Source organism: Phaethon aethereus, assembly GCF_964289735.1.
Source record: "Phaethon aethereus genome assembly, chromosome: 2".
NCBI lineage: Eukaryota > Metazoa > Chordata > Aves > Phaethontiformes > Phaethontidae > Phaethon > Phaethon aethereus.
The window spans coordinates 115,085,618-115,113,579 of NC_138582.1; the positions used below are offsets into that span (position 1 = coordinate 115,085,618).

The 27,962-nt window shown below is 39.1% G+C and overlaps 1 protein-coding gene across 1 annotated transcript in view; it reads right to left on the minus strand.

The window, feature by feature from the left end:
- Positions 1-1,720: 1,720 nt before the first annotated feature.
- Positions 1,721-27,962, minus strand: part of CDK13 (cyclin dependent kinase 13) — a gene marked incomplete at its 5' end in the record, with an annotated part of 47,428 nt that continues 21,186 nt past the window's right edge. The window contains 9 exons of the mRNA XM_081996968.1: positions 1,721-2,706; positions 3,837-4,394; positions 7,304-7,509; positions 9,784-9,915; positions 10,903-11,019; positions 13,196-13,273; positions 13,391-13,492; positions 16,213-16,269; positions 18,763-18,952. Of these exons, the coding sequence (XP_081853094.1) occupies positions 1,850-2,706; positions 3,837-4,394; positions 7,304-7,509; positions 9,784-9,915; positions 10,903-11,019; positions 13,196-13,273; positions 13,391-13,492; positions 16,213-16,269; positions 18,763-18,952 (2,297 nt within the window). The 3' untranslated portion in view covers positions 1,721-1,849. The remainder of the gene's footprint in view (positions 2,707-3,836; positions 4,395-7,303; positions 7,510-9,783; positions 9,916-10,902; positions 11,020-13,195; positions 13,274-13,390; positions 13,493-16,212; positions 16,270-18,762; positions 18,953-27,962) is intronic.

Here is a 27,962-nt window from a genome sequence, read left to right on the forward strand (position 1 = left end):
CAGGTCATAAGTACTTGTTTCTGATCAGGCCACTTTTATTTTCAGATTGCAGGATTTTCTACTGTGTCTAGTGAAGGCAACAGCCAGACTTACAGGAACATCATAAGCAGTATGACTCTCTCTCCATTTCTCATTTGCCAGATCCTCAAACGCTACGTAGTTAGCGAAGGAAGCTTCTCCATGCTCTACAATGTGGTAGTTAGCCATATACGAACCAGGATTTTCAACTAAAACAAAACAAAACACAACACAACACCAACAACTTTGGCTTCTATTCTGAAAATCCAAAAAGTCACTGACAAGACTACGTTTGTAATAGTGTAAGTAGAAATTTTACTTTTTAAAAAGTAATAATTAAACACTCAGTTACATAAGGTACCGATTTGTCAACTGGATAATCAGTTGGAAAATTGTTTCCAATATGGGCTTTAAAACATTCTTTTACGTACATGCAAAATATAACCATACCTCCTCTCTGCAGGAGAGAGAACACTTGTCAAAGGAAAAAAAAAACCATGCTGGAAGTTGCAACTGATATATATGAGGAGTGGCTCTTGGTAACAGTTTTAACTACAGCCATTTTATCAGTTGTTCAGAGAGACTTGATTCCAATATTAAAATGTTCTATGGAATAGCAGATATAAAATCAATTAATTGGCACAATCACAAGTTTACAGAGAATTAGAACTAGTGTCAAGTGTTTTGCTGTTGCTTTAAATACTGGTAATTTTTCCTTTGGTTACTTCCTATAATGCAGTATTTGTGGTAAAAAGACAACAGTGTCAGCTTTTCACACAAAGTAAAGTAATTACTGCTGTTGACATTTAAGAGAAAAAACTATCTCATCACTTGGTAAGGACATATAAAGTATAGTTTATTTGGCAGAGGAACTAAAACACTTACTACAACTCCAAGAGGGTGCTGAGGAAAAACTACACTCTTCATTCTCCTCACTTTCAACGTTTCTCAGGAAGTTCAATTTGGAAATTATGATTTCATCAAGACAAGATTAGGTCTCTAAATAACTGGCCCCTGAAGTAAACAGCACAAGGTTATGACCTATTTGAGTTGCCTATTATTATCTGAATTTTCAGGTTAACTACCTAGGTTTAGGTATTATTTTCACATCCAACTATAAAGTACTTCCAAATTTTTGCAGACCTTAAGCTTACATGTTAAGGCACTTACCATTCAAGTAAAACAGTTTTTATATAAACAAGCCTGGGAGATGGAGAGAACATTTTACCAGAACATCCATTCTTTTTTTTCTTAAAAGAAAAAAAAAATAACATTGACCAAATATTTATAAAATTTTGCATCAAGAGAAAGGTTGTGTTTTATTATCTGAAATGAGCACAAAGTACACCTTCCACAATAACACTGAAAGCAGTGCAAAGACTGACAGTGACCTTTGACTAAAGGTAGTTCTGTAAAAAGAAAAATACCAAATAAATCAGTGCCCTGCTTTGATTGTTGTAAAATTTTTTTTACATAAAAGTTGGTCCAAACTTACAAAAAAAGCACAAATGTGCATAGTTCAGAAGATCTGAAAGAGTGCCATAAAAAGCTGATGTCCCTAAATTTAGCATCCACTTAAAACTGCCAAAATACAAAATAAAATTCAGAACTAGTTTGTGAACATGTACAATCAATTTATCTAGTTTTCAGACAGCATGAGTTTTAAGCATTTTTCATTTTTCCTACTGTATGCAAGACCCTTTTCCACATAAAAATAAAGCTGTTGAATTAACATTATTCAAGTCTGTTGAATTGCTGCTTTAAACTGCAGCTAGGGGGGAAAAAAAAGTTTTTCCAGGTAAAAATGATGTGCCTGAGGAAAAACAGATACTCAATATGGTAATCCTCTGCCTCGCCCTCTCACTGCAGATGTGCTAATGTGTCCCCTGTATCCTTGGGAATAGCCAGGTCCTTGGGCAGGAGAAGTCCAAGTCTGTCCATGCATGTGGCTGATGCCACTGGGATTTTCCTGTAAATTACTTCCATAGCTATAGTTGTGCATCTTTGTGGGCAAAGAGAGCGTACTCTCTGGCCCTGCGGAAGCATCACCGCTGCTCCCCAGAACCGGGATCGGGCCGTGGCTGTATTCAAACCTATGGTCTTTATCTCCACTAAATAGCATGGGGCCAGTGTTGAGGTAAATGTCTCCATAACCAGTTACTGAGCTGGGAAAGGACTCTGAAAAGGCCGACGGAGGAGGGGCACCACCAGAGTGAGATGAAGCAGTACTGTAGTTATCCAAAGACTGAATATCTGAGTTTCCAAGGAAGCTCCTCCTTTCTAATGCTCCTGATGATCCGCTTCCTATTCCATCGCTACTGCCGTAATGGCCAGATGAGAAGGAAGATGATCCAAAGTTGTCCTTGTAGTCCGGGCCTGTTACGTAGGAGTCTCTAGCCTGATAATCCACACTTGTTTGTACTGGCTCCTCCGTAGCCGCCTGAGCTTGATGCTGAGCAAGCAGCTGCAGAAGAGCTGCTTTCACTCCTGCGTGAGGATCTGTTCCTGAAGAGTTAGTTATAGGCAAATGCTGGTTCTCTGTCCGATAATCAAGGTCTTCATCAGTGAGAGGCGGAGGCTCCGGTGGCTCTGGGGGACGCTGGTCTGGAGGCAAGATCCGAGGGCGTTCTTGTTCGGGTGTTCGGCTTAGAAGCCTCAGCTCGGACTGCCTAACCAAATCCTCTTGACCTAAGCAGATGAAAAAGAAAAGCTTTGGAATAAAAATATACAGTAACAATACCACAAAGGAAAGGACTCTTTCCTAGAACAATACAGAGGTCTATTACTTCAATTCTCATTAACTTATTAGTTAAATTTATTGGCAGTTGGACGAATTATTTTGGAGAAGGCAACAGCTCATTTGTCTCAGGAGGGTGATGCAGGTTTCTCCTCAAAGTAAGATTACCAGGCAAGCAGTTAAAGAAAAGTAGTGCAAGTTCCTTTAAAAAAAAAACCAACAAACCCCGCCCCCAACCCCAAAAAACAACCAACAACAAATCAAAACAAAACTCAAGCAACACAAACACTAGAAAATTCAAAGAGGGATCAGAAAAGATTCACATATAGGGATAAAAGTCTTGAGGGACAAAAGGCCACCCTATCAAGAAACAGCAAAACTTAAGATTAAAAAAAAAAATTAACAAAAAAAAAATCCCAAAAAAGGTCAAAAAACACCCCCAAACCACTTCAGAATATTTCTTTCAACAGCTGCAAACACCACAGAGCAATACATAAAGCACCATATAATAAAACTTAAAGAGCAATCCAAAAAGATCAACAACAGAGCTCCAAACTTTGAGAAGACTAAGGGAAGCCACTAGTATATCCCCTTGGAAACCTTCAACCAACTGGTGACAGTTATGGGGAGCCACTTACAGCATTTGACACTAAGAAATTGCTCTAGTCAGTATTAAAAACAAAAATACAATACCCTCTCCCCAAAATAGGCTTTACCTAAACACACAGTCAAAATTGGCAAATTCCATCTATGAATTTGCTAGAGAAGACTGTCTTCTCCACCACAAACACCACTAAGAAAATCCCAACCCCCCAGAATAATGATTAATGTAACTGTTTCACCAGAAATACTAAGGGCACTTGTGTACCTCAGAGTGGGGATCATCTTTTGCTCTGTCTGCATGACACCTGTTACAGTAAGACACAAATTCTATGATCCAGACATAAAGCGTGACAAAATCAATTTAATCTATCCTATACTCACACAGATCATATGGTTAACATGTTAACTCTTTATCCCCAAACTATTACGTCTCCACTGCTCAAGGTATCTGCCAGTTCGCAATAAAGACTTTCAGTACCTGCAGATGTATATAATGACTTGATCAGATGTGGGTAGCTGGGTGCCGGAGATTCCACGTCATCCCGGCTGACAGACACAGGAGTGGTGGGCTCGGGAGGCTGCCTGACTTGTAACGGCATTTCATTTCCTGATCCGTTTTCCTTCTCCTCCAACACAAAATCTTTTTGTTTTGTTTGCTGAGCCTTTATTAACTGAGACAACAGAACAGCAAATGCACTCTGTACAGCTGCCTGGGCAGCGTCAGTCTCAACTTTAGGCTGACTCGGCTGAGCAGGTGGTACAGGAGGCTGCGTGACGGTTGGCTGTTTTAGAGGCTCCTGTTCCGGCGGTGGTGGTGGAGGCGGCGGCGGCTGCTGCTGTTCTGACTGTTTTTCACCTGCTGACAAAATTCCAGCAGGAAGATTTATTTTATTTAGCTGCTGCTGAGTCTCTGGGTTTACCTTAATATTCAACACTTGGGCAAACTGTGCCAAACTAACACTTGTTTTAGACTGTAGCAGGTTTAGCAGGATTGCCACTTCATTCTGGTTTAACTGCTGTCCAGTGCTTGTTTTTGCTAAAGACAAAAAAGGTGGTTTTAAGTATTATTTAGAACTGGCATGTTTCAGTAACTCAAAAATAAGACTAATTTAGCACAGCTGACACAACTGGCAAAGCATGGGTTTGGACAACATAGAAATGGAATGCTTTTACATATTAACTGCCTTTGGGGGAGTATCTATAGGAAATAGAATAGCAACATCCAGTATAAAGAAAGTGACTTCCGAGGGGTGTGTACATGCACTTGGACAGATGAGAAACATCAAGCTGGAGCTCAATTTTCCACAATACAACTAAGCTGGGGCTTAAGGCCACCTGCTTTAGGCAGCTGTAAGATTTCTGATCCCCGCAAAATTTCCTATCTTTGACATATCACATCCTTCTGTTAAAAAGCGGCCATCTGCAAAATGCATTTCCAGTCATTTTCTGGCCCATTTTAATTCAGCATCTGGATTCTAACACCTGCTCAAGTGACCAGGCTCTAGGTGACCCAGAAGCTAGTGGTATAAATGCAAAAGCATGTGCTGAGTTTGAAGGACAAGAAGTCAGTCACTGAGTAGCAGGAAAATACAGGTTTGTGATGATATACAATTTCTTCAATGAAATGAAGTTTGCCACAAATAAGAGGCGATTATGATGATGCAGGGGAATATGAATAAGGAAGTCAGAATATCAAAGTAGCTTCTTAGTTTCAAACACCCATTGTGGTAGTTTATTTTGAAAGGAGAAAGCAGCATGGGTTTCAACATGCCCTATGAGTAGGTGACTTAGAGAAGATAGTAGTTAAAAATTAAAAAATGAGCATGTGTGACTGTGCTGGCAGAGCCCTCAATTTTTTTAACCCAGATCAACACAAACACATTCTGTCCTCTTCTATCCCTGACATTTTGCTAATTCACCAATATATTAATTCAATCATGGCAGGTTCAAAGCCACGCCTAAAGAAATGGTCACAGACACAAAAATATTAAGTATTTGCCTCGGAAGACTAAGAGCAGAACAGCTGGAAAGTGCTGCAAAACACACAACCCACTACCCTACTTATGGATGTGCACCAGGATACAAGCACTTGGAGCCTACTCAGGCAAGATCCAGGGACTTCAATGACTTTATAAAACCCACCATTTCTAATGCCTTGTACTGCTGGCTCTTACTCAGATGTCCTGCTTAACAGTTGATTTTGTAACATCTGAGGATGGTATGTATGCTCAACACTCAAACTTCTCTCAGATTCTCAGTGAAAATTCAGCAGAAAAATGCCGAACAGGAAAACTAATCTACCTCTTCCATACTCCGGCTAGTTTCAAGTCCATTCCAAGAGAAAACTGTATTCTGGGAAACCTGGGAGTTTCTACCAGAACAGAATTATTGAGCTCTACATAGCTCCTGTTAAATTGTTAAGATGCAATAACCAGGGGTCCCATTCATGAATCAAAACATTAGCAATTGATCCAAGGTGTTTTTAACCTCTTCTTTTGGGGTGCTCAGAAACAAAAACAACAGTTTTGTTTAAAGCACACATTTGTACACAGAGTTCTTTAGATAATATCATCAATAAGGCACACTAAAGTGCATTATGGCTTCCAGAAGTGTTTTGCTTAATACAGAAAACACCTCTATGCTGAACTGCCTAAGCTCCACTGAAAATTAAGTTGTCTTCTTTTCTACTTAGATATATTTTTCTATGTACATAAGGGGAAACAGCAATATAGGTCTGAAGGGCTCCTCCTCTATTTGTTTAGTATATTTTGCATGGTTAGTATTAATGACTAATAAACATAGTAGTCTCTCATCAGGCTACCTGTTATAAAAGCACAAAGAAAATAACTACTATCCTTTGGACTCTTTAAACTTCTATACATTTGTCATTTGCGGGGTAAAAAATTTTAAGGGCTACAGAAAGTCATGCTTGAAAATGCTGCCAAAACTTTAATCTAAACATACAGAGTGGCAGAAGCTCCCAACTGGCTTACAGTGAGAAACAGGATGAGCAGGAGCAAGAGGCAATGAATTGCAATAAAATACGATCAAAAGAACTGCTTTGCAGAGAGTATTTGGAGCTCTGCTTTACTGTTAAATGAAGAGTTGATTCAAGATGGTTAGTATCAAAGAATTTTCAGGTCCTGTGAATGCATTTACTATTTTTCTTCAGCTGAACTCCTGTATCAGTGCCATAAGATTTATGGTCACTTTGCACAAAGAAAAATGGGCTAAATTAAACTAATCAGGTATCTGTTTGGTATTGTTACTCTGTATTTCTGCATATTATGAGGGAACTATCACCGAACTGCCGAGTATCTCAAATGGTGTCCACATAGGAAACCATTACTTTACTTTTTATATTATAGCCATAAAATTGGTCTCCAAGCAAGGTAATTCAGTTAAGTTTCAGAATTAATGTTTGTGCAATCTACAGAGGTAGCTACTTCTTGTTACACCAGGTTTTGGGGGGTTTTTTGGGCGTTTTTACAACTTGGTTCATCCGCAACAACTTGGAAAGCTGAAGACTAACGTAACACTCAGAGGGAATCTGTTTCATTTGAAATTACGATTGTTCTAAAATCTGCCTTCTGATCAGTTTATCAATACCAATAAAGCTCCTCCAGTCTATGGAGACTGTGAGGAACTTAGAGCAGCAACTGGCTGGTGGGATTACAGAAGAATTATAGATAAGCAAGAGATAAAATCCCCTCAAAATATAAAGCAAGGTAGTTGCTCTGACCAGACTGAAAAATTAAGTAAAACTTAAAAGGAAAACTTAGTTTCCAAAAGCCAAGGAAAATCTTTTGTAACAGAGATTTAACTTACAATACTGTTCCTCCCTCAAGAATCCAGGAGACGTCAGTACTCTGAAAATAACATCTAAATTTTCTAGAGGTGCAATCCAGGTAGAAGGTAATTATAAGAACCGAAAATATTACTGACCAAGTGCTACACTAGAGTTGCCCTGAGTTTTGAGTTGGGAAGAAGTTTGCATGCCTTGTGGGGTGTTGGTTCTGCTCTCATCCATGCTTAGAGACAGATCCTTCCTAGGGACTTTAGTTGCTGTTGAGTCATCAGTCATGCCCATCTGCTTCTGCCTTCTGCGTTTCTTACTCCACAGCTCATGGCAATCTTGCCACAAAGGAAGGCTGCAAAGAACGATTAGAGTTAATAAGCTTTATATCAGATTTTTTAAAAAATATTTTTAACCATGTTAGTAAAATAAATGCTCAAATTAGCATAGCGTAACTTTTGAAAGATGAACCTACTGGAACTTGGAAATACATCAGAAAACACCCAAAGCCAGCAAAATCTCAGATCTGCTTTTTCTGGCTGAAATCTCTTCATTGATTGCCTATTTCAGAAGCACAGGTCCCTCTGGCAGCAAAGGGGAACATGCATCTTAAAATGAGAATCAGTGTTACTTTCTTGCATTCATACTTATGAAAAGCCTGATCATCTGTGTAATTCAAGACTTCAAAATCAATGCTGCACACTTGCTATAAAACAGAATTTGCAGAGTAACAGGTAACAGAGTTATCAATATGAAAATGTTTTTTTCAGAGTCCTGTTGACCAGTTGCTTTTGTCTGCTTGTAAAAGTACTGCCTCATGAGTTCAAATATTTGTCCACCGTAACAGACATGTCCATCTAGTATTTATAGTTGTACAGCACAGACAACCAAGGAAGTAAGGAGGGAAAAATAAAAAAAAAGGAGGAGAGGTGGGAAGTTGCAGGTATAAATAGAACCTGACACTAGCAAAGTTAGGATACTAGGAAGAACAAGGGATATCCCAGCCCTTTAAGACAGACAAAAGCAGAAACAAAAGTCTCTTAAGGAAGTCATCTGCCACCAGTTCTGTCCTTCTATTACTTTTCCCTGTAGGCATCCCAATTCTGATTTCCTGAGGAACACAGAGACCCATCCCATAGATAATGCAAAGGCAGTAAAAGTAGTGCCTTTCCTATTTACATATTAATAACTGTCTGAGCAGTTCCCTCACTGAAAAAGATGGAAAAATTAGGTGACAGATGACAAGAGCCACTAGAAAGGCAAGCATGACAACTGCTCCCTTTATTCTCTCCCTCCACATACCAGGTCAAAGATGTGCCAAATATTTAGTCAAAAACAACTGGAAGCAAGCAAGAACTCACTGTGAGAAGTATCCTACAGTCCTTGCTATCAGCACTGTCACTTTCTTTGAATGAACAGCTTCTTTCTTCCCAAAGCAGAACTTTAGTCTTTGAAGAGAACAGTCAACACTTTCCTGTGCACACTCTGTCAGAAGTTGAGCATGGTTCCTCTTAATATTTAAAAGGACACCAATGACTAGTTTGTTTTGAATTTCCATATATCAGCTTCTGGAATGGATGCACTATCAAAGCCCCTGAAAAAAACCCCAAATTTCTTCCTATTCCTTACTTTAAAATGCATATAAACAACATGCCGTACAAGTGGTGCTGAGATTTTAGTGACTAGTTTAAGATTGCTGATTACTGATATTCAGACAGTGATGTATATATATAGTCATACTAAGGCAATGAAACCTCTTAGCCTCATGTATCAGGAGAATTAGTAACAACCATGTGTAACAGGTATGTCGTGAAAGATTTTTAATAAAATTCTTAGATAAAACTCAAACATTTTTCCCAGTTGGTAACTAATTAAAAAGAAGTCAGTACAGGCTGCCTTGAAGGTACAATTTACTCAAACAATATTAAATATTCCATGTTCTGACAGCTATCTTTAGGGAAGAGTGAAATCTGCAGATTCTGTAATACCTTTTCATTGTTTTCCTCAGGGCCTGTTCCAATATGATTTGTACCAATTAAAATGACAAGTCACTGCAAAAACCCTACTGGACGTTGCAATACATTTCCTCTCAGAGAAATGAAAGAGAAAATCCCTGCACAAAGTATTTCACTTCTCCTGCCTGCAAAACCAAGAATCTCATCTTGCACTAGAAACAGTTTATGGTATTTCACTTTAACTCTCAGGTACCTTTGTAGAATTCTATACCCAGTGTCATTCTACCACCATAGAAGGCAATTCAGATTCATGGAGGACCTCAAAACCCTTGGAAAAAGTAAGACACTGATAAACAGAGATAGAAGGGAAATGATGGTTTTTCAACATTAGAAACATTCATATAAGAGTATTTTTTTAAAGGTACTAACTCAGTAACTAGTTCTAGGAATAACAAATGAAACTATTCTCAGATCCTCACAACCACCGCTATCACAGTGTAACAGTCACTCAGCTGCACAACCATTTTAGTGCAGAATCACCATTAAACAACTGTATGTATCAACATTTTTGTTCTGTTAACATCTACTTTAACTGAAACACAGTGAGATTAATGAAATCAGTGCATGTTCACATTTGGTAGATGTAAGGACCATTACCAAAGGAAATCACTTACTCTGGAGGAGGCATTTTAGATGGTTCCACATCTCGCAGAAACTCGCACTGAAGAGCTTGTTCAGCTGTGCAGCGCTTGCTGGGATCAAGAGCAAGCATGTAATCGAATAAATCTAATGCAGCTGGTGGGATGCTACAAAAGAGGAAAATGGAGAACAGCATTATATATTTATTTTGAATCGCACACTTCTGCGATTAATTAATAAACACATATTTTCCAAAATAACTGATCACTAAGTCCTCAGATAACTTACATCCTAACAAAACCCACTCACAACTTGAGCTTGGTAGTCAGAGGCAGAGATAAACTTCACCTTTTATATAACCCAAGCTTTCTTTGCTTTCTGTGGTTTAATTCCTTGAAACATTGTCCTTACAAAAAACAATAAACCCAAAACCCACAAAAAACCAAACCCACACCAAAAAGCCCCACGAAAAAGCCACCTTTTTAAGCCAAGACTATACTGTTACTTTACACTTTCTAATTTAGCACCTGGGGAGTTGGCAGTTTTGATTGGTCCGTGGTCAATAATTCTATCACTTTAAAGATATGTCTCAATAGTACGAACAGGATGATACATTTCTCCTCAAATCCACAGTAACTGAAGGAGGGGAGCAAACCCTTTAAAATAAGCTTACAGCTGTTCTCCATAACTTTCACATGTGATATTTGCACAAAACTAGTCCAATGGTAGTACTTTAGAGTACACGGTTCAGATAACTCTTCTGTGTTGAATGAATTTATGACCCAAAAGACTGTAATGTTAACCAGACTACATATTTAGCTGTAGCCAGTTGTCCTAATAAAAAACAATTAAGTACTCTGAGCTGTTTTTTGGACAGGAACAACGAGCAGGTGTACCAATCATGGAAAACAAATGTTTCTTTAGGAGAAAGCTGACAGGTGGCTGAAATTTTAGGGCCACCTTCCCTCTTCTTGAAGCTCCTATTAAATAAGGGTTAATACAAGCTCTGTGGGTATCATGGGAAGGGTAAGAACCTAAAGCCATTTTTCTTTACACTTAATCTATGCTTGTTCTCCAGAAAATAGTGAAGTTCATAAAGTCTCCAGGAAAACTTAATGCTATTACAGCTGACTAAACTAATTCTTCATCCTTACAAAGCAAACTCTTCTCTCAGTTTTCGACGATACTGCTTCTTTGGTTTCATTGTGTTGAAATAAGCTAATTTTATAACATCAGGCCACACTGCTGGACAAGGACTCCCGCAAATTCGGCTGTACCAAAAAGAAGGGAAAAAAAGGGTATGAGATCCAAAACCACAAGTGAGCACAGCCGTCATTTTATTCTTGCACATACAGTGAATACAAAAGCAATTTTTATGTTCAGGTCCTTTTAGCTAAAATTTCTCTACTGCCCAATGCCCAACACCATTAAATAATGGTGAATTGTCTACGAAAGGTAATCACCCTGCACAGACTAAACTTACTTTAAGAAGTCCACTGTTTCTGCCTTGCCTCACCCCACCCCAGGCAGATCCACACAAATGCTTTGAAAAACTTAAAATAAATATATCTGGACAGTACTCCAGGATAGCCCAGGTTTAGAGCGCTAATTAACTTTTATGTCCTTAGCTCCCGATGCCAGTGAAGAAAGATACACCAAATGGCTGAAAAAGTGTTTTTCACTGAGAATTTAGTTGACACTTGAAGACAGTAAGTGGGAAAAAAAAAATCTCAGTAAGGCCTAAGCGTAGAAGCAAGATCTGACCACTAGAGAATCTGTATATTTTTTACTTCAGTTATGAGTTTTATGTCTCAAGCCCCATCTATCTCCACAAATGGAGTTGCCCATAGTCTTATTCCTCCCCCTCCATCCCCACCCATTTTGTCCAAACAAGAGTGGCTAAGCACAGGTTGACCAACACCACGTTTCTGAGCAAAAGAACTAAAGAGGCATTTTTCTATACATGCAAGGTTTCAAACTCTGATGAAGGCCAGTCATAAAAGGACATTTTGCAAATACATTTCCCTAGTTCACCCCTCCCATTCATTAGATGTAAACGGTTAGTGTAAGACACCTAATGATCTATTAGTTATGCCCCAAATGCTATGCAAAGTAATCTGGCTTTACGCTGGTTGGGGTATGTAACTTTCAGGAGGAAAAAGAAAAATAATAAATCCATCTTTTCCTTTCAGAATTTACTTCTGCTCTATCTTTGAATATTAAAGTTAGAAAGCATAAATGTAGAATTGTTAACTGTAACATGATGGTGTTAGAGATGTTGATAAAATTGATATATAATTGATACATTTAAACAGCAAAAAATGCATAGCATCAGTAAAAAGGAAAAATGAGCTACAAACAGGAACTTCCAGCAGAAGAGGAAAATCACAAATTTAGTTTGCTGTATCAGACGTACAACACAAAGAGAAAAAAACTTCAAATGACTGCGCTGTGATGTGCTTCAATGCCATCTAGTGCTCAAAAGCAAAAATTCCCCAACTCACAAGTTTAGTTCTTATACTGAGAATGACCACTGATATGCTTCGCACCTCCCAAAAACTTCATTTTTCCAGGCCAGTTAATAACACATTACACTGAAAAATGCTACTGTTTAATATGTTTTGAAAAACAACTCAATATATAACTTCGTTCATTTTTTAAAATTAATTTAATTTTTAAAATAATGTTGACCATTTACTGTTCAGGTTCTGTAAGTTCTGTAAGACTTCACTCTATTGTCTCCTTGTTTCTAGGCTGAGGACCTCTCCTGTTTCTAGGAAGAGGACCTCTCCTAACTTATAAGGTCAATTATGACATCAGAATCAAGAGCAATTTTTGCTTGCTGAATAAAGGGGAAAAAAAAGATGCTCTGGTTCCACTGATTTATGTACATATCGTTTTATGATTTCTTAAGATAAGGAAAGAAACAGAATTTTTGCCTCCATAAAGTGTCTGGCAGTTTGTAAGGGAACAGAAATATTCACACAAAAATAATAAAGCCCACGTGTGTATGTGGAAGGCTTGAAACAAGAACTCAAGGCCAGTAGCATGCCAAGTACCTACTCCTCCCAAATCCCACTTGTCCTTATTATTGTCCATACTTTGTTTTGATTTGCTGCAAGAAAGTTGTAACATCTTAAAAAATAATGGGCATTTTGACTACTCTCTCTTTACAACTTCAGTAACAGGCAACTCCAGCTGCTCTACAAAAAAAACCCTTAGTATTCAACTGCACATTTCTAGGACCACAGAATACTCACAAGAAACACTTCTCCATGTCTGGGCAAAAGTCACTTGCTTTACATGCTCCTCAAAACCTCTAACATCTCAGGGCGATAACTTGAGTACTTGTAAATGTTCGCACTGCATTATCTCCAATTTTAACACTAACAAAAGAAACCTGACAGTTTATGAGGCACCTACTATGCGGTAGTGCTTGCAAGTTACCTTATAAGTTCCAGTTGAGCAAGTTCTTGATTTGCTTGAAATATTGGCTTTTTTGTAAAAAGTTCACCCAGGATGCAGCTGTAAGACAGTTTTGTACAATTCCATCATTATGGCTTTCAATATAGGTTGATAGAAACATTTAAGATTTATATTTGGCTTTTTTTTGCTTGCTAAACTGCTGTACCAAACTCTTACCCACAGCTCCAGACATCGATAGCAGGCGTGTATCTTTCTTCTCCAAGAAGTAGTTCAGGAGGCCGATACCATAATGTAATAACTTTGTTGGTATATGGTCGGCTGTTGGGGGGAGGAAAGAGAGATGACTATCATTTTACAACGATCTCATTTCTGAAGAAGTGATACTTTGAGGACTTTACTTCTGTGGTGCTGTTTAAGAACAGTATACTCTTCCACTCCCTTTTCCCAATTTTAGTCCTGCAAAGCTGCAGCTGCACAAAAGCAAACACAAGCATCTGACCACAAGGCTATCAGAGTACAGATTGAAGATATAAATAATAACCACATAGCCATCTCAATGCTATGTGAATCCTGTATCACAATTATTCAGACAGCAATACTGTATATTTATTATATTGCTAGTCACTGCAGGAGAAGAAACTGCTTGGATAAAACCAGTAATTTCTGTGCAACTATTGATTATTATAATACTGAATATAGGACCTCTACAAGCATTTTGAAAAGAAAAAAAGTCACTTTCCCCTCTAAGTAGGAGCAAAAGAGACAAAACCTTTTTCTTGAACTACATCCTTCAACAATTTTGATTCCAAAGCCTGGAACGCTTCCAGCATCTTCCTATATTTCACAACATCTTTAATTCTCTACAGCTCTAACCATAAGTTTTAGTGACTGGGAATAATGCTTTCCACTCTCACACTAAGGCAAGGGTTTCCACTGCCTTAGACACATTTTTGTAGACAGGCTGAGATACAGCATCAACAGTTCAGAATGGAAGGCACAAAACAGATGTTAGGTTTTAGTTTTGTTTCAGCCAGGGTGTCTTAAAAGCAATCCCAAAATTCTTTCAGTTAATAATTCACTCTTACCAACACTAGGTAACTCCAAGTAGAAAGCAGAGTAACATTAAGTGCAAAGTTTGAACAACCATAGCATAAAGTCTAACAAGCTCTTTTAACATACTCAGTGGTACAGGTATCATTTCTGCAAAATCACCCGAGTCTTTTTTTCATTAAGAAACTCCCCAATTCATTTTTAAAGTGTAGTATGTTTTTGGAAACAATCCCATCATTTATCATATTTATCTCTGAAGCAAGCATTCCTTCATGAAATGTTTACATGGTATGGACTTTCTCTGCAGATACACCACTCATATATATTATTATATGGTGCTTTTTATTTGAACAGATGTTTTCTTACACAATCTGTCATATCTCCTACTCCAAACTACAAATCCAACCAAATAACATTTAAAGGAGCACAACTACAACAACTGATGGGAATTTACTTAAATTTTTATTTCCTCCCCATTATGCTCCTACTAAATTCTGTACCCTTTTGAAAAGTATAGAATTCTAAGCAACAGTAAAACAAATGTAAAATACATGAATTTAAAGCAGCAGCTATCAACACTTGTTGGTACACGTTAATTACATCTGTTACTGCAGGTCAGAAACCACCCAGAAAGAAAAGGAATGACAAAAGAATTGTCAATATCTACTAACGACATTCTAATTATCATCCCAAGTTCAACTGGCAAGCCTATTAGCTAGTTTAATTACATTTTAATCTTGGTTTCATTTATGTATAATGGCATAATGATGTTACTGTTTAATGTATAATAAAATCTGTTATTTGCACTATAAAGACACTGAACTTTCAATTGTTCAATTCTTAATGAACAGTTAGTTTTACAAACAAAATTTAAATTAATTTAAAAACAGACATTTAAAAAAAGCCCTGGTAAACCATAGGAAAAAAAATTAGGTCAGTTTAATGCACATTAAATAAGAAGGTAGGATAGCATCAATCTCTTTTATTTTAAGTACATCCAAAACAAAAATTAATTACCATCAGCCACTTATGATTATCTTACCCTGCTACTATACTCAACAGTCTTCATAACTGTACTTAAGCATATGTTCCTAAAATAATGGCTCAGAAGACAGTGAAACTAATGCTATCAGGTTCAACAAGCTCAGAAGTCTATGAGAAAACAGTAAACTCATAAAGGTAACATTATTTCCCAAATTAGGCATGCAGAAGTCGAAGTAATCTCATGTAGCTAATATTCTCTGTATCCAACCACCCAGTGTACATACTAGTGTAAAGAACATTCAGCCTGAATCTTGAAAACCCAGTTCCACATGACAAACACAAGACATTACAATATAAAAATTGAAGTTCTTAATCATAAAAACTGTGCACCTGTTTCCTGGAGTACAAGCATAATGAAGCCAAGAACAACAGAAGCACAAGTCACAAGAAGTTTCAGAATAATTTTTATTTAAACTTGTATCTCTGTTTCCAGCAGATTCAACAGCACTGACTGCCTAAAGAATACAATCAACCTCTTCAAATGTAAAGCTAAGTCTTACACAAAAGTAATGCTTTTTGAAAAGAAACTGTATACTAATTTGTGTCAGCAAAAAAATTCTGCTTTCCCTAAATAAACTTCTCCTAGGTATACCAGCAGAAAGAATATACTTTAGTTTTACAGGACCAGAAGCTAATAGTAAAAACCTACATGTTTATGCAAACTACTTAGGACTGCAATTCTTCATTTCCAATCAGTGTATGGCCACTCTCTACAGTTATTTATTCAGAACATTTGGAAAAGCAATACACTTGCACGAAGAAAGTTTTGTGGGTTTATGCAGTGTAAGACAATACGCACTTCTTTCATTTCCTAAGCAATTACTTGTATTACAGTACAGTAACATCTCCTCTAAACGAAACAGTCTTCTGGCCCTCGTAATACTTAGGGTTACGTAAAAAGATTAAGCTTCTGAATGCTTTTTCACAGTATAATTGTATCTTACCTTTCTTCAGAGTTGTACAGCCGAGCAAGCCCAAAATCTGCAAGCTTTATCTGCCCTCTGGTGGAAAAAGCGAAGAATTATTTAGTGGTTAATCCTCTTAGATTTCCTCCAAAAATCAGGTGAAGTTTGAGATTGACACAGCTGCAACTGATGTTCACCAAACCACATTAATGAGGAGGCAATGCCTTAAAATCTATGCATCTCTTCAGTAAACAAATACACTAACTTACTGAATAGCAAAGACAAGTAAGCAAAATGAGGTACGCTCATCAGTGGCATTTACATCACCAGATGTTAGTCAAAATTTAGGTGTATACTGTAAAGTATTCAAATCAGTAACTCTGCAGGAAAAAACTGAAGGAGGAAACCCCTCTATTCTCATGCCTTTCTGCTAGCATAAGCATTTGCACAACAACTATAAGCAGTCATACTTCCTTCTAGGAAGCTGTCAAAGTCTTGTTCTGTTCTTGCAGAGTTTAAATATATCCTTTAAATCAGGGTCGCCGACCAGGTAAGGGCTTCTGTTTTTGCCAGCAGACAACTTGCTGAACAACACAATCCCTTAACCCCTTCTTGAATTTTCCCATATATGAGGGGAACAGTGGAAGATACAGAGCTCTTGCCTGGCAGTTTCCATGGCTAAAAGGCACTGCTCAATGACGAGAAGCCCCCACCACCTGTAAAGTATGGATGATTTAGCTATCTGCAAGCTTCTCTAATACATGAAATGAATGTCGGTAAGTTAATGGGGTTTTTGTTTTTCTGTACACAGGAGGTTTTAAAACTCCTGTCACTTTCAAACACATGCAAATGTCACTTTCAAATAAGTTTTATTTTATCAAATTAGGGCAAGACTTGCTGATGTGAGAATGAACATTTTGTGATAATAAAATATACAAGTTACAGTTTCCATTTCATTTTTCCCCTCAGATGTGTGCTTGGAATTGCGGTAACACTTGGAGAACCCCCATAAACAAAGAAACGTTCCCCTCAAACGTACATGCTTATTTCTCAGAGAGCATATTTGTGGAAGAATTTTTGAGTAAAGGCATTTAAGTTGCGTATCTAAAAGGTACATAATCCACGTGTTTGGCTTCAGGCTGTAACTGGTAATGGGATTTTAGAAACATTGTCTTAGAATTTTTCAGATCAACTCTCAACTTCTTCTTCTTCAGAATTCTTGTCAGACAAGAAACGTCTGAGGATGCTCAAAAAACATCCTAGGGGAAAAAATTCTGTATCCTGAATTGGAGAGAGCACAGTACAACAGAAAGCTCCACCTTCTACCATCCTCTCCACTGTCAGGTTACACCTCAGCTGCTCAGTTCCAAAAGGTGCACAGAGATAACACCACCACTGGAGATTAGCAGGCAAGCAAGATTAGGTGTCTGGGCACCGTGAGTGATGTGAAGGCATGTCTACATCCCTTTAAGAGTCTGTATCACAATCTGGCAAGACTGTGGTGGGATCCAGAGCTGAAAACAGTCTAATGTTAGTTTAATGTAAGAAAAAAAAAAAAAGGAAGAAAAAATGGAAAATTTAATTTGGAGAAGGCTGGGACAAAACTAGGGCCCTACCAAAAGAGACCCTTGATCCACCTTGCCCAGTATTCCATCTCCAACAGCAGCAGCAGATTTTTGGGGAAAACATGTGAACCTGCTCACTTTGGGGCTCATCTTCCTTGTACTTCACCACCACCCACAATCATTGTTTTAAGGATGCTAAAACAGGTATTCCTGTCCATTCATTTTAGTGGGTGTTACTGATCCTGTCCATGAATGTGTCTCATCTTTTTGAATCTCCTGACACTACCCAAAAAACCTCCTCTGACAACAAATCCCAGAAGCTGACAGTCTGCTCTGTAAAGATACTATTTTGCTGTTTTAAACCTCGCTTATCAGTTGCTCCCTGGTTTTAGTACTGCTGGATTTGATGAACAACAGTTCTGTACTGAAGTCACCCACTATTCTCACACAGGCTTTTTTATGTCCTGCTGTCATACACTGAACAAAAGTGTGTTTACTAATATGATTTGTAATTACAAATAGTTAAAGAAGAGACAAATTCTTCTCCCCACTTGATTATGGCTATAACTGCAAGCCAAAGCATGTTTGAACATGCCGGATCGAATATTCTTTTAAAACATTATCCTGACTGATGAAGACGAGGACCTCAGAATTATGTCATGAAGAACCAGCCTAGCCACGCTTCACCTTGAAATGAAATGGCAAAAAGAATACACATCAAACACTTATGTCCTAAAATTCTGTTTTAATTTGAAATCAGATAATTTTCCCCCATACTCTGACCTAAAAGATTCAAGTTTTAATCCTGCTGTTTTAACACAGATAAGTTTAACAAACAATTGCAGGATCCAGTGTTAGGCAGTAACATTACCAGATTAGTATTTTACAATTGATTTTAAAGAAACCAGGCAATCTAAAAAAAAGTTTTGCTAACAACTTAAAGCCGGTGAACTGTGAAGATGGAAAGAAAGATTTAAAGATGTTAACATACAACATTTTTACATACTTTAAGTAATATCCATACCTATTATTTAGTAGAATATTTGAACATTTGATATCTCTGTGCAAAAAATTCTTCTTATGGCAATAGGCCAAGCCCTCCATCAGCTGTCTCATAAAAGATTTAATATGATTTTCATTAAAATGAACCAAACCAGATTCCAGCAGTCCCATCAAGTCATGGTCCATATACTCAAATACCAGGTAAAATGCACCTAGGAAAAGAAAGGGAAAGGGTAGGAGAAACAGAGAGAGATAAATTGATTTAACAGCAGTCCAAAGTGTTGTTGCTCCCTACTTTGGAAAGTTGGAAGTATTTTTTCACACAATTGTTTACATTATCTGCAATATTTATAGCTGTACCTAATGTCCAATAACAGCAATGATATATAGTGCAATAAAACATTTTCATCAAATTGCTTTTCCATGTAAACAATTATATTAGTCAAATGTTTGTGAAAACAAATATAATGCTACCACATGGAGCTTTAATCTAGATGGGCATGTACTCTCCCTGTGGCTCTCAATCTCCACCCATTTTAAGAAAAATTAACTGGGTTAATATTCCCCTATGTAAAGTATGGGGAGAAATCTAGAAACAAAGTATGTACAGCATTAGTTCATCTGTCATGATTCGGTGACTGATTTTTTTAAGCTTTCAGTGTTGGGTCAGAAGTAAGCCTACCCTTCTTCGACTACAAATACCTGTAAGGACAAGGCAAAAAAGGGAAAGCAGAACTAACTTACTAACAATAGCAGCTCTGCAAAGATAGAGCTCATATTCCAAGTTGCCACATACATACATAAAGCACAACAGAATCTGGTCTTATGTCACATTAGCTTATGCAATTCCACAAATAAAGCTATTAAACACAAGGCTCTGAGATATATATATATATATATATATAAAAAAAAATAAAAAAAGCATTCTTAAAGAGGTAAAGTGCTGAGTGCTTCCAAAGCAGCAATAACCCATCTCCAGCACAACCACTCCCAGTACGATCTACTTTTCAGTACTTAATTCTTCCCATTCTTAAGTCTGGTGCGGAAAAGGCAGTGCAGCCCCCGCAGAGCACTGGTGGCAATGCAGAAACCACATTCAAGTGGGTCTGTCTACCTTCCATTTTCAAAAGGCTCCCCCAAAGAGATTTCAAAGTCACCACTTTAAAGTACAAATAGCTTCTGCCTGACAAGAACTTATGACAGGTTCTAGTTCCTGAAGTTTCAATTCAGAAGCTAGTGAAAGTCTTGGAGCAATAATGAGATGTCAGCTTGCCAGAACATACACATACAGCCAAATTCTTATGAACTGGCTTGTTTTCTTGCATAGTAGGTGAGAGGGGAAGACAGAGTACTAAATCCATCTGCTGTTTAACAAACAGAAAAAAGATTACTCATACAGTGTTAAACTTGTAACAAAGATCAGTCTAGAGCAGCCAAACCACAAGCCATTGCATAAGACAGAGTTCATTGTTTTTAATTTAGGACCTTTTGTCCTGCTGTATGTTACATAGAGGAAGCAAAATACTGACCATAAAATACACCTGTTGGTGTTTACAGAGGAGGTGGAGCAGGAGGTAAATCAAGCAGGTACAGCCTGATCCCCACCACTTCAAAAAGAAAGAAGAAAGTATTAAGAGCCATGAAGAACCAAAAACCTGCTGTGTAACTAGTTGTATAACTGAGTTCACCAATGCAGTTCACCAGTTCAGCACAGTAAAAGTACAGAGGCTCCTAATCTTGGTTTTTTAAAACAAGAGAGCTGGCAACCTGGTCTTAGGTCTACTTCACTGACAACTGCAGAAGTATGAACCATAATATATTCTAAAATGCCTTGAAACGAAACACGTGATATTAATGCTGCAGTGCCAGAACAATCTAGATACGCCCTTCAGAGGATGTCGGCTAACCAAAATTGAGTACCAGTGATCTTGGCATCTTCTTGCTCTGGAATACAAAGGAAAGTGAACTCTGTCATGGCAGCAGGCTACAGTCTGTGTGTACATGACAAGGAGAAAGACTGGGAAGGGTCAGCAGACCTGTTTAGTGAGAACAACTGAACACAGTCTTTGGTTTATATGCAAAGCAGGCTCCATGCCTTGAGAAATTTCTTGCTCTGCCACTAGCTCCCAGGATTTTTCACCACTATTCATAACCAGCAATCACAACTGGTACACTCGTGCAAAAAGGAGTGCTGACAACAATGGAGAGAATTTGTAAATAAAACAGAGTAGTACCTGGGAGATGACATCTGATTATTTATTCTCTGCAACTCTCATTAAGAAACATACACTAGAACAGTATAAACGCTAAATGTTCCTTCCAATATCACAGCAAGAGCAAATGCATGGATCCATTGCACTTGTGCATTACTACCTATTTACTACCTACATGTTATACAATCTTAGAATTTGTTTTAAAAAGAAAGGCTGGCAAAGATGAATCTTCTTATTTGGTTATGAGAAGCTATTGAACTAGTCTACTAGCCTTGGCAGCCTAACCATTAAAACCTAATTTTCAGTATTAGTCAAACTGTATTTGTAAGCGATTGTAGCTGCTAAAAAAGTATCAAGCAAACTGAAGTGAAATTTCTGTTAGTTTATTTCTAGACAAACGTGGTGCCCTTTTCTGATAGAGATCTACAGTTCCGGTCAACAAAACAGCTACATAATTCCGAATCTCCATTGCTTTTCATCAGCCTGGGGGATCTGATCCTTCGTAACAGGGAAAGAAGCTATAGATATTCAGGAAGAAGAAGAAAACAGTCATAGAAGACTTCACAAGTGAACTATGCACAGGCAGAAGTCTGCTTACTACAGCATAGTCTGAGTTCGAGTTTACAGCATCCTTGACTTTAATCAAAACAAATGCCACACAAATATCTGGGTTTTTTTTTTCCTCAAAACAGAAGAAATGATCATTCTTTCCTTTATAAGGCCAAGACGTTCAATAACTTGGAGGTTATGTTTTAAAACGACCCTTTGTTTCATGCTAGCTTTGCCCAATATCCAAAATTCCACATTTCTAGATGTAGTTTCATAAAAATACCTAAATAAACACCTGCTATAGTAAAGCACATACAATTCAAATGGACCCAGAATTACTTATTTGACTTCAATGTTACTCATCTTAATGCTGCAACAAAGCACTAACAGGGGGTTTATGTCTTGGACGCCCCATTTCCTTTGCTAATACCACACAGCTCATCTCCATTCCTTCATCTACTGAGATAATATGAAACCTTAATTTCACTGCATGTTGATGGAGCAGCAGCTGGAACAGTTGAGCAGTAGTAATATTGCCTACTTCTGAGTAAGGGATAAGAGATAGCAGCTGAATCTGTTAGGGAGGTACACAATAAATAAAAGAGACTGACATGGATGAAAACAATCCTCACCTTACACCTTTTGTTTACATTTAGAAAAATTCATCTTTTTGACCATTTTGTGAGTTAAGATTGATACAGGTCAGAAAGTGAGATACCAGTTCAGAGTAATCAAAGGATTAACAAATCTCCTCCTCCTGTTCATATATTTCAATTCATGGAGCTCTAACAATAGCAGTTTTATTAACCAAAACACAACATAAGCTGGGGTATAATGCTGTAAAGCTATGCATACAAAATGGGTAACAACAAAACATGGCACTGATGGTCTGTAATGAACAAAGGATTTCCCGAGGGGGCAAAAAATCTAACAAAATACACTTTGCATTTTTGTGACACAAGCAGGCTATGCTTTTTTTTTTTTTACTGTCAGCAAATCACACAGATCCAGCAAAGCAGGACATCAAGTTACTCATTTGTTCCCAAAGTAAGACACAAGTTTTTCATGCTAGGCAGGTGGGGAGGGAGAAAGCAGCATGAAGAGTGATCCAAAAGTCTACATAGATGATAGCTTTTAAGCAAATATTTTCTAAATGTAATTTCATAGGGAAGGCATTTGGGGTTTCTCAAAATATCTGATTAGATACAGATCAGAGTAACCAGGAGACCAGAAGTGCCTTATTATGTGCAAATTTTAATTCAATCCCTGTATAAATGCATTACAATAATACCTTGAAATACAAAAATGCTTTAAAAAAAAAAAAAGATCCCTGCTTCATTCAGTGCATGGTATGTACAAAGCTGAGCTGTTGAACAGGTTTTCAAAATTTTGTCCTGTATTTGCTGCTCAGAATGAGAGTGCATCAGATTTTCATTTACTAATGAGCCTCCTCAGCTTCTATTATGCAATACACAGATTATTTTTTCCCCTTGATTTATTAAAGATAATTGGATTACATTTACTCCTCCATTTCCTTAACTTTTCTCTTCCACTACTCACAATACATGATATCCCAAGACAGTTTTAAACAGAATTTTATCAGAGCTTGAAAGTGAAAGAAGGAATTGTCCATCAATTCCTTGAAGTTCCTTACATTTAAATCCCTTTAAGTCCCTTAAACACACATTCATCTTGTCTTTCTACTCATGCTTTACAAACCTATTTTCTAATTCGTGAAACTCCAAAGGCATAAACACTGAATTAAACACGTTAAGACTAAAGAAAGCATCACTGCTATACTCATTTTTCCATTTAGATATCATAAAACTTACTGTTTAACACAAATTTAGTCTAATAAAACCATAACTTTTCTTTTTCTTTTTTGCTAAACATTTTCACCCAATATTAGGTTTTTATTTGATGCCAGTGTTATTCTCCCATTGACGTTCAGTTGCATTCTCCTCTTGAAACAAATCAACTCAAACTCCATGAACATGGAAACATGTTCTGAAATAAGTGTACCAGCCAAGGGCATACGGAAGCCCTCGGAGTAAATACTGTCCTTGTTTCATCACATACTACAGGGAAATAAGGAAATGAACAAAAAACTTAAAGCGAAGGAAAAGCCAAACATATCAGAAATCTTTGATTAATAGTCCGAGTTTTTTCTCATTTTACCATAACATGGATCAAGTTGAAAAGCCACACAATTAGGTCTGCACTCATTCCAGACCAGAGTCCAGTACAGCACACACAAACGGGAAGCACCACTCAAGCAGTCACACTATTCATAACTTAGCTGTAGCATGAAAACTATTTGGGTAAGAAGTTTCTATCAGCTATTTTGGGAGCAACAAGGCAAGCTGTATATCATTAGAGGTGTCTGAAATTCAGATCAGTTTGGTTTTACTTAACTTCCCAAGAAACCTGGATAAAGCTAGCTATGATACAAGTAGAGAATCACAGAATGGTAGGGGTTGGAAGGGACCTCTGAAGATCATCTGGTCCAACACCCCTGCCAAGGCAGGATCATGTAGGGCAGGCTGCACAGGAACGCTTACAGTCAGGTGTTGAAGGTCTCCAGAGAAGGAGACTCCACAACCTCTCTGGGCAGCCTGTTCCAGTGCTCCGTCACCCTCACAGTAAAGAAGTTTTTCCTCATGTTGAGGTGGAACTTCCTGGGCTCCAGTTTATGCCCATTGCCCCTCATCCTGTCACTGGGCACTACTGAAAAAAGACTGGCTCCATTCTCCTGACAGCCACTCTTCAGACATTTATAGACATTGATGAGGTCCCCTCTCAGCCTTCTCTTCTCTGGACTAAACAGGTCTCTCAGCCTTTCCTCATATGAGAGATGTTCCAGTCCCTTAATCATCCTCGTACCCCTCCGTTGGACTCACCAGGGCACATTGCTGTCCCATGGATAACTTATTGTCTACCAGGATTCCAAGGTCCTTCTCCATGGAGCTGCTTTCCAGCAGGTCAATCCCTAATCTGTACTGGTGATGGGGTTGTTCCTTCCCAGGGGCAGAACTCTACACTTGTCCTTGTTAAATTTCATGAGGTTCCTCTCTGCCCAACTCTCCAGTCTGTCCAGACCCCACTGAATGGCAGCACAGCCTCTTGATGTATCAGCCACTCCTCCCAGTTTTGTATTATCCGCAAACTTGCTGACAGTACATTCTAACCCTTCATCTAGGTCACTGATGAAGGTGTTGGACCAAACCATACCCAGTAAAGACCCCTGGGGAACACCACTAGCTACAGGCCTCCAACTGGACTCTGCGTCGCTGACCACAACCCTTTATGATCTATTGCTTAGCCAGTTCTCGATCCATCTCACAGTCCACTCATCCAGCCCATACTTCCTGAGCTTCACTATGAGGATGTTATGGGAGACAGTGTCAAAAGCCTTACTGAAGTCAAAGTAAACCACATCCACTGCCCTCCCTTCATCTACCCAGCTAGTCACTCCATCACAGAAGGCTATCAGGTTGGTCAAGCATGATCTCCTCCTGGTGAATCCATGCTGACTACTCTTGATAACTTTCTTTTCATCTATGTGCCTAGAGATGGCCTCCAGAAGAAACTGTTCCATCACCTTCTCAGGGATGGAGGTGAGGCTGATCGGTCTATAATCTCCCGGGTCTTCCTTCTTGCCCTTTTTGAAGACCGGGGTGACATTGGCTTTCCTCCAGTCCTCAGGCACCTCTCCCGTTCTCCATGATTTTTCAAAAATGATGGAGAGAGGTGTTGCAACATCAGCCAGCTCCCTCAGCACTCGCGGGTGCATCCCATCGGGGCCCATGGATCTGTAAGTGTTCAGTTCAGCCAAATGATCTCTAACCCAAACCTCGTGGACCAGTGGAGAGTCTTCCTCCCTCCAGGCTTTTTCGCTTATCTCCAGGGTCTGGGATTCCTGAGGAGTAGTCTTAGCAGTGAAGACTGCTAAGTCTCCTGGAGAAACTGGCGGCTCGTGGCTTAGACAGGTTTACTCTTCGCTGGGTGAGGAACTGGCTGGATGGCCGAGCCCAGAGAGTTGTGGTGAACGGCGTTAAATCCGGCTGGCGGCTGGTCACAAGCAGTGTTCCCCAGGGCTCGGTTCTGGGGCCGGTCTTGTTCAATATCTTTATTGATGATCTGGATGAGGGAATTGAGTGCTCCCTCAGTAAGTTTGCAGATGACACCAAGTTGGGTGGCAGTGTTGATCTGCTGGAGGGTAGGAGGGCTCTGCAGAGGGATCTGGACAGGCTGGATCGATGGGCAGAGGCCAACTGTATGAGGTTTAATAAGGCCAAGTGCAGGGTCCTGCACTTCGGCCACAACAACCCCATGCAACACTACAGGCTTGGGGAGGAGTGGCTAGAGAGCAGCCCGGCGGAAAGGGACCTGGGGGTGCTGGTTGACAGCCGGCTGAACATGAGCCGGCAGTGTGCCCAGGTGGCCAAGGCGGCCAACAGTATCCTGGCCTGTATCAGAAATACTGTGGCCAGCAGGAGTAGGGAAGTCATTGTGCCCCTGTACTCGGCACTGATGAGGCCACACCTCAAATCCTGTGTTCAGTTTTGGGCCCCTCACTACAAGAAGGATGTTGAGGTGCTGGAGCGTGTCCAGAGAAGGGCAACGAAGCTGGTGAGGGGTCTGGAGCACAACTCTTATGAGGAGCGGCTGAGGGAACTGGGGTTGTTTAGTCTGGAGAAGAGGAGGAGGAGAGGAGACCTTATTGCTCTCTACAACTACCTGAAAGGGGGTTGTGGCGACGAGGGTGTTGGTCTCTTCTCCCAAGTAACTAGTGATAGGACAAGAGGAAATGGCCTCAAGTTGCGCCAGGGGAGGTTTAGATTGGATATTAGGAAAAATTTCTTCACTGAGAGAGTGGTCAGGCATTGGAACAGGCTGCCCAGGGAGGTGGTAGAGTCGCCGTCTCTGGAAGTGTTCAAAAAACGTGTGGATGTGGCGCTTTGGGACATGGTTTAGGGGACATGGTGGCGCTGGATTAATGGTTGGACTTGATGATCTTGAAGGTCCTTTCCAACCTAGTGATTCTGTGAAAGAGGCATTCAGTAACTCGTGCCTTCTCTGCCTCCTCTGTCACCAGGGCTCCCACTTCATTCACCAAAGGTCCCACATTTTCCCTAGTCTTCCTTTTACCACTGATATACTTGAAGAATCCTTCACCAGATTTACTTCCAAGAGGGCCTTAGCCTTCCTTGTTGCATCCCTGCACATCTTGACAACATTCCTATAGTCCTCCCAAGTGACCAGTCCCTTTTTCCACCTACTGTAAACTCCTTTCTTCCTTACAAGATTTTCCAACAGTTCCTTGCTCATCCATGGGGGTCTCCTGCCTCCTCTACTTGGTTTCTTACTTAAAGGAATGCACTGATCCTGAGCTTTGAGGAAGTGGTGTTTGAATATTAGGAAGGAATATTGAATAGAAGGAACCCTGCAGTGAAGTACTCTCTAACGACTACATGATTCCTGTCAGACTCACTCCAAACCACACGGTTTCAGGCCTAAGTACTCCTTGACAGCTGTGAGAAACTAACCTGTTAGTCATATGACAATGCACCACAGAGTCAGTGTCCTTTTGACATGTGTACTACAGTGTTGTTGAGATAAACGCCAACGTCATGCCTAAAACGGTTTGTTAATTTGCACTGCAAATCAATTCAAAATTTAATCTAAGGTAAACTTTACACACAATGCAAATGGATAATCCACACACAGAGAAAAAAAAAGAAAAAAAAAACCAAACAAAACCCCCAAGCTGCTATGTTAACCAGATCTTTTTTATTAGAGTCTCCCGTGCAAAGTTTTACATCCTCCCTCAGGTTAGCAATTAAAAATGCCTCTTCCAGTCAAAAGGAGGAAGAGATGTCAGTCAGTACACCTACCAGTTTTACATTCACAGCAACAAAAGCGAAGTCAGGCACGGTCCGTATGTTTAGTAAAAAGAGATCATGGTAGTCCCATAGCTAGACTGTTGAGCACTTGCAAACAGCTTCTAGGTGACAAAGAGGCAACTGAAAACTGAAGGACCATCTCAGGTGCCCAAAGAAAAAGAGAGACCTAAATCATATAAATGACAGACTCGCTGAGAAAACAAACCAGAGCTGACAAAAGCCCAAAGAAAGAAGGGTCTTTTTTTCAATTATTCATTTTATAACTGATGAAGTAGCTCAGCTAACTTAGCTTAAGAAGTGTATAGATTTCAATAAACCTAGGAAATAGCTGTTTGTTTTTAACTTCTGTTTTAAATCTTGTTTTCTTCAGTTGCTGTTGCACAGGGAATGTCACACAAACTTTCTCATAAAAAAAAAATAAAACAAATGCTAAGAGACGATTAAGAGCTTCTGCAAAGCACAATCCTCCTGCTCCAAACTCTGCTCCAAAAGGACATGAACTGAAGTTCATGAATGTGAGCTCCACATTTGAACTACGATCAAGCAAACAAAAA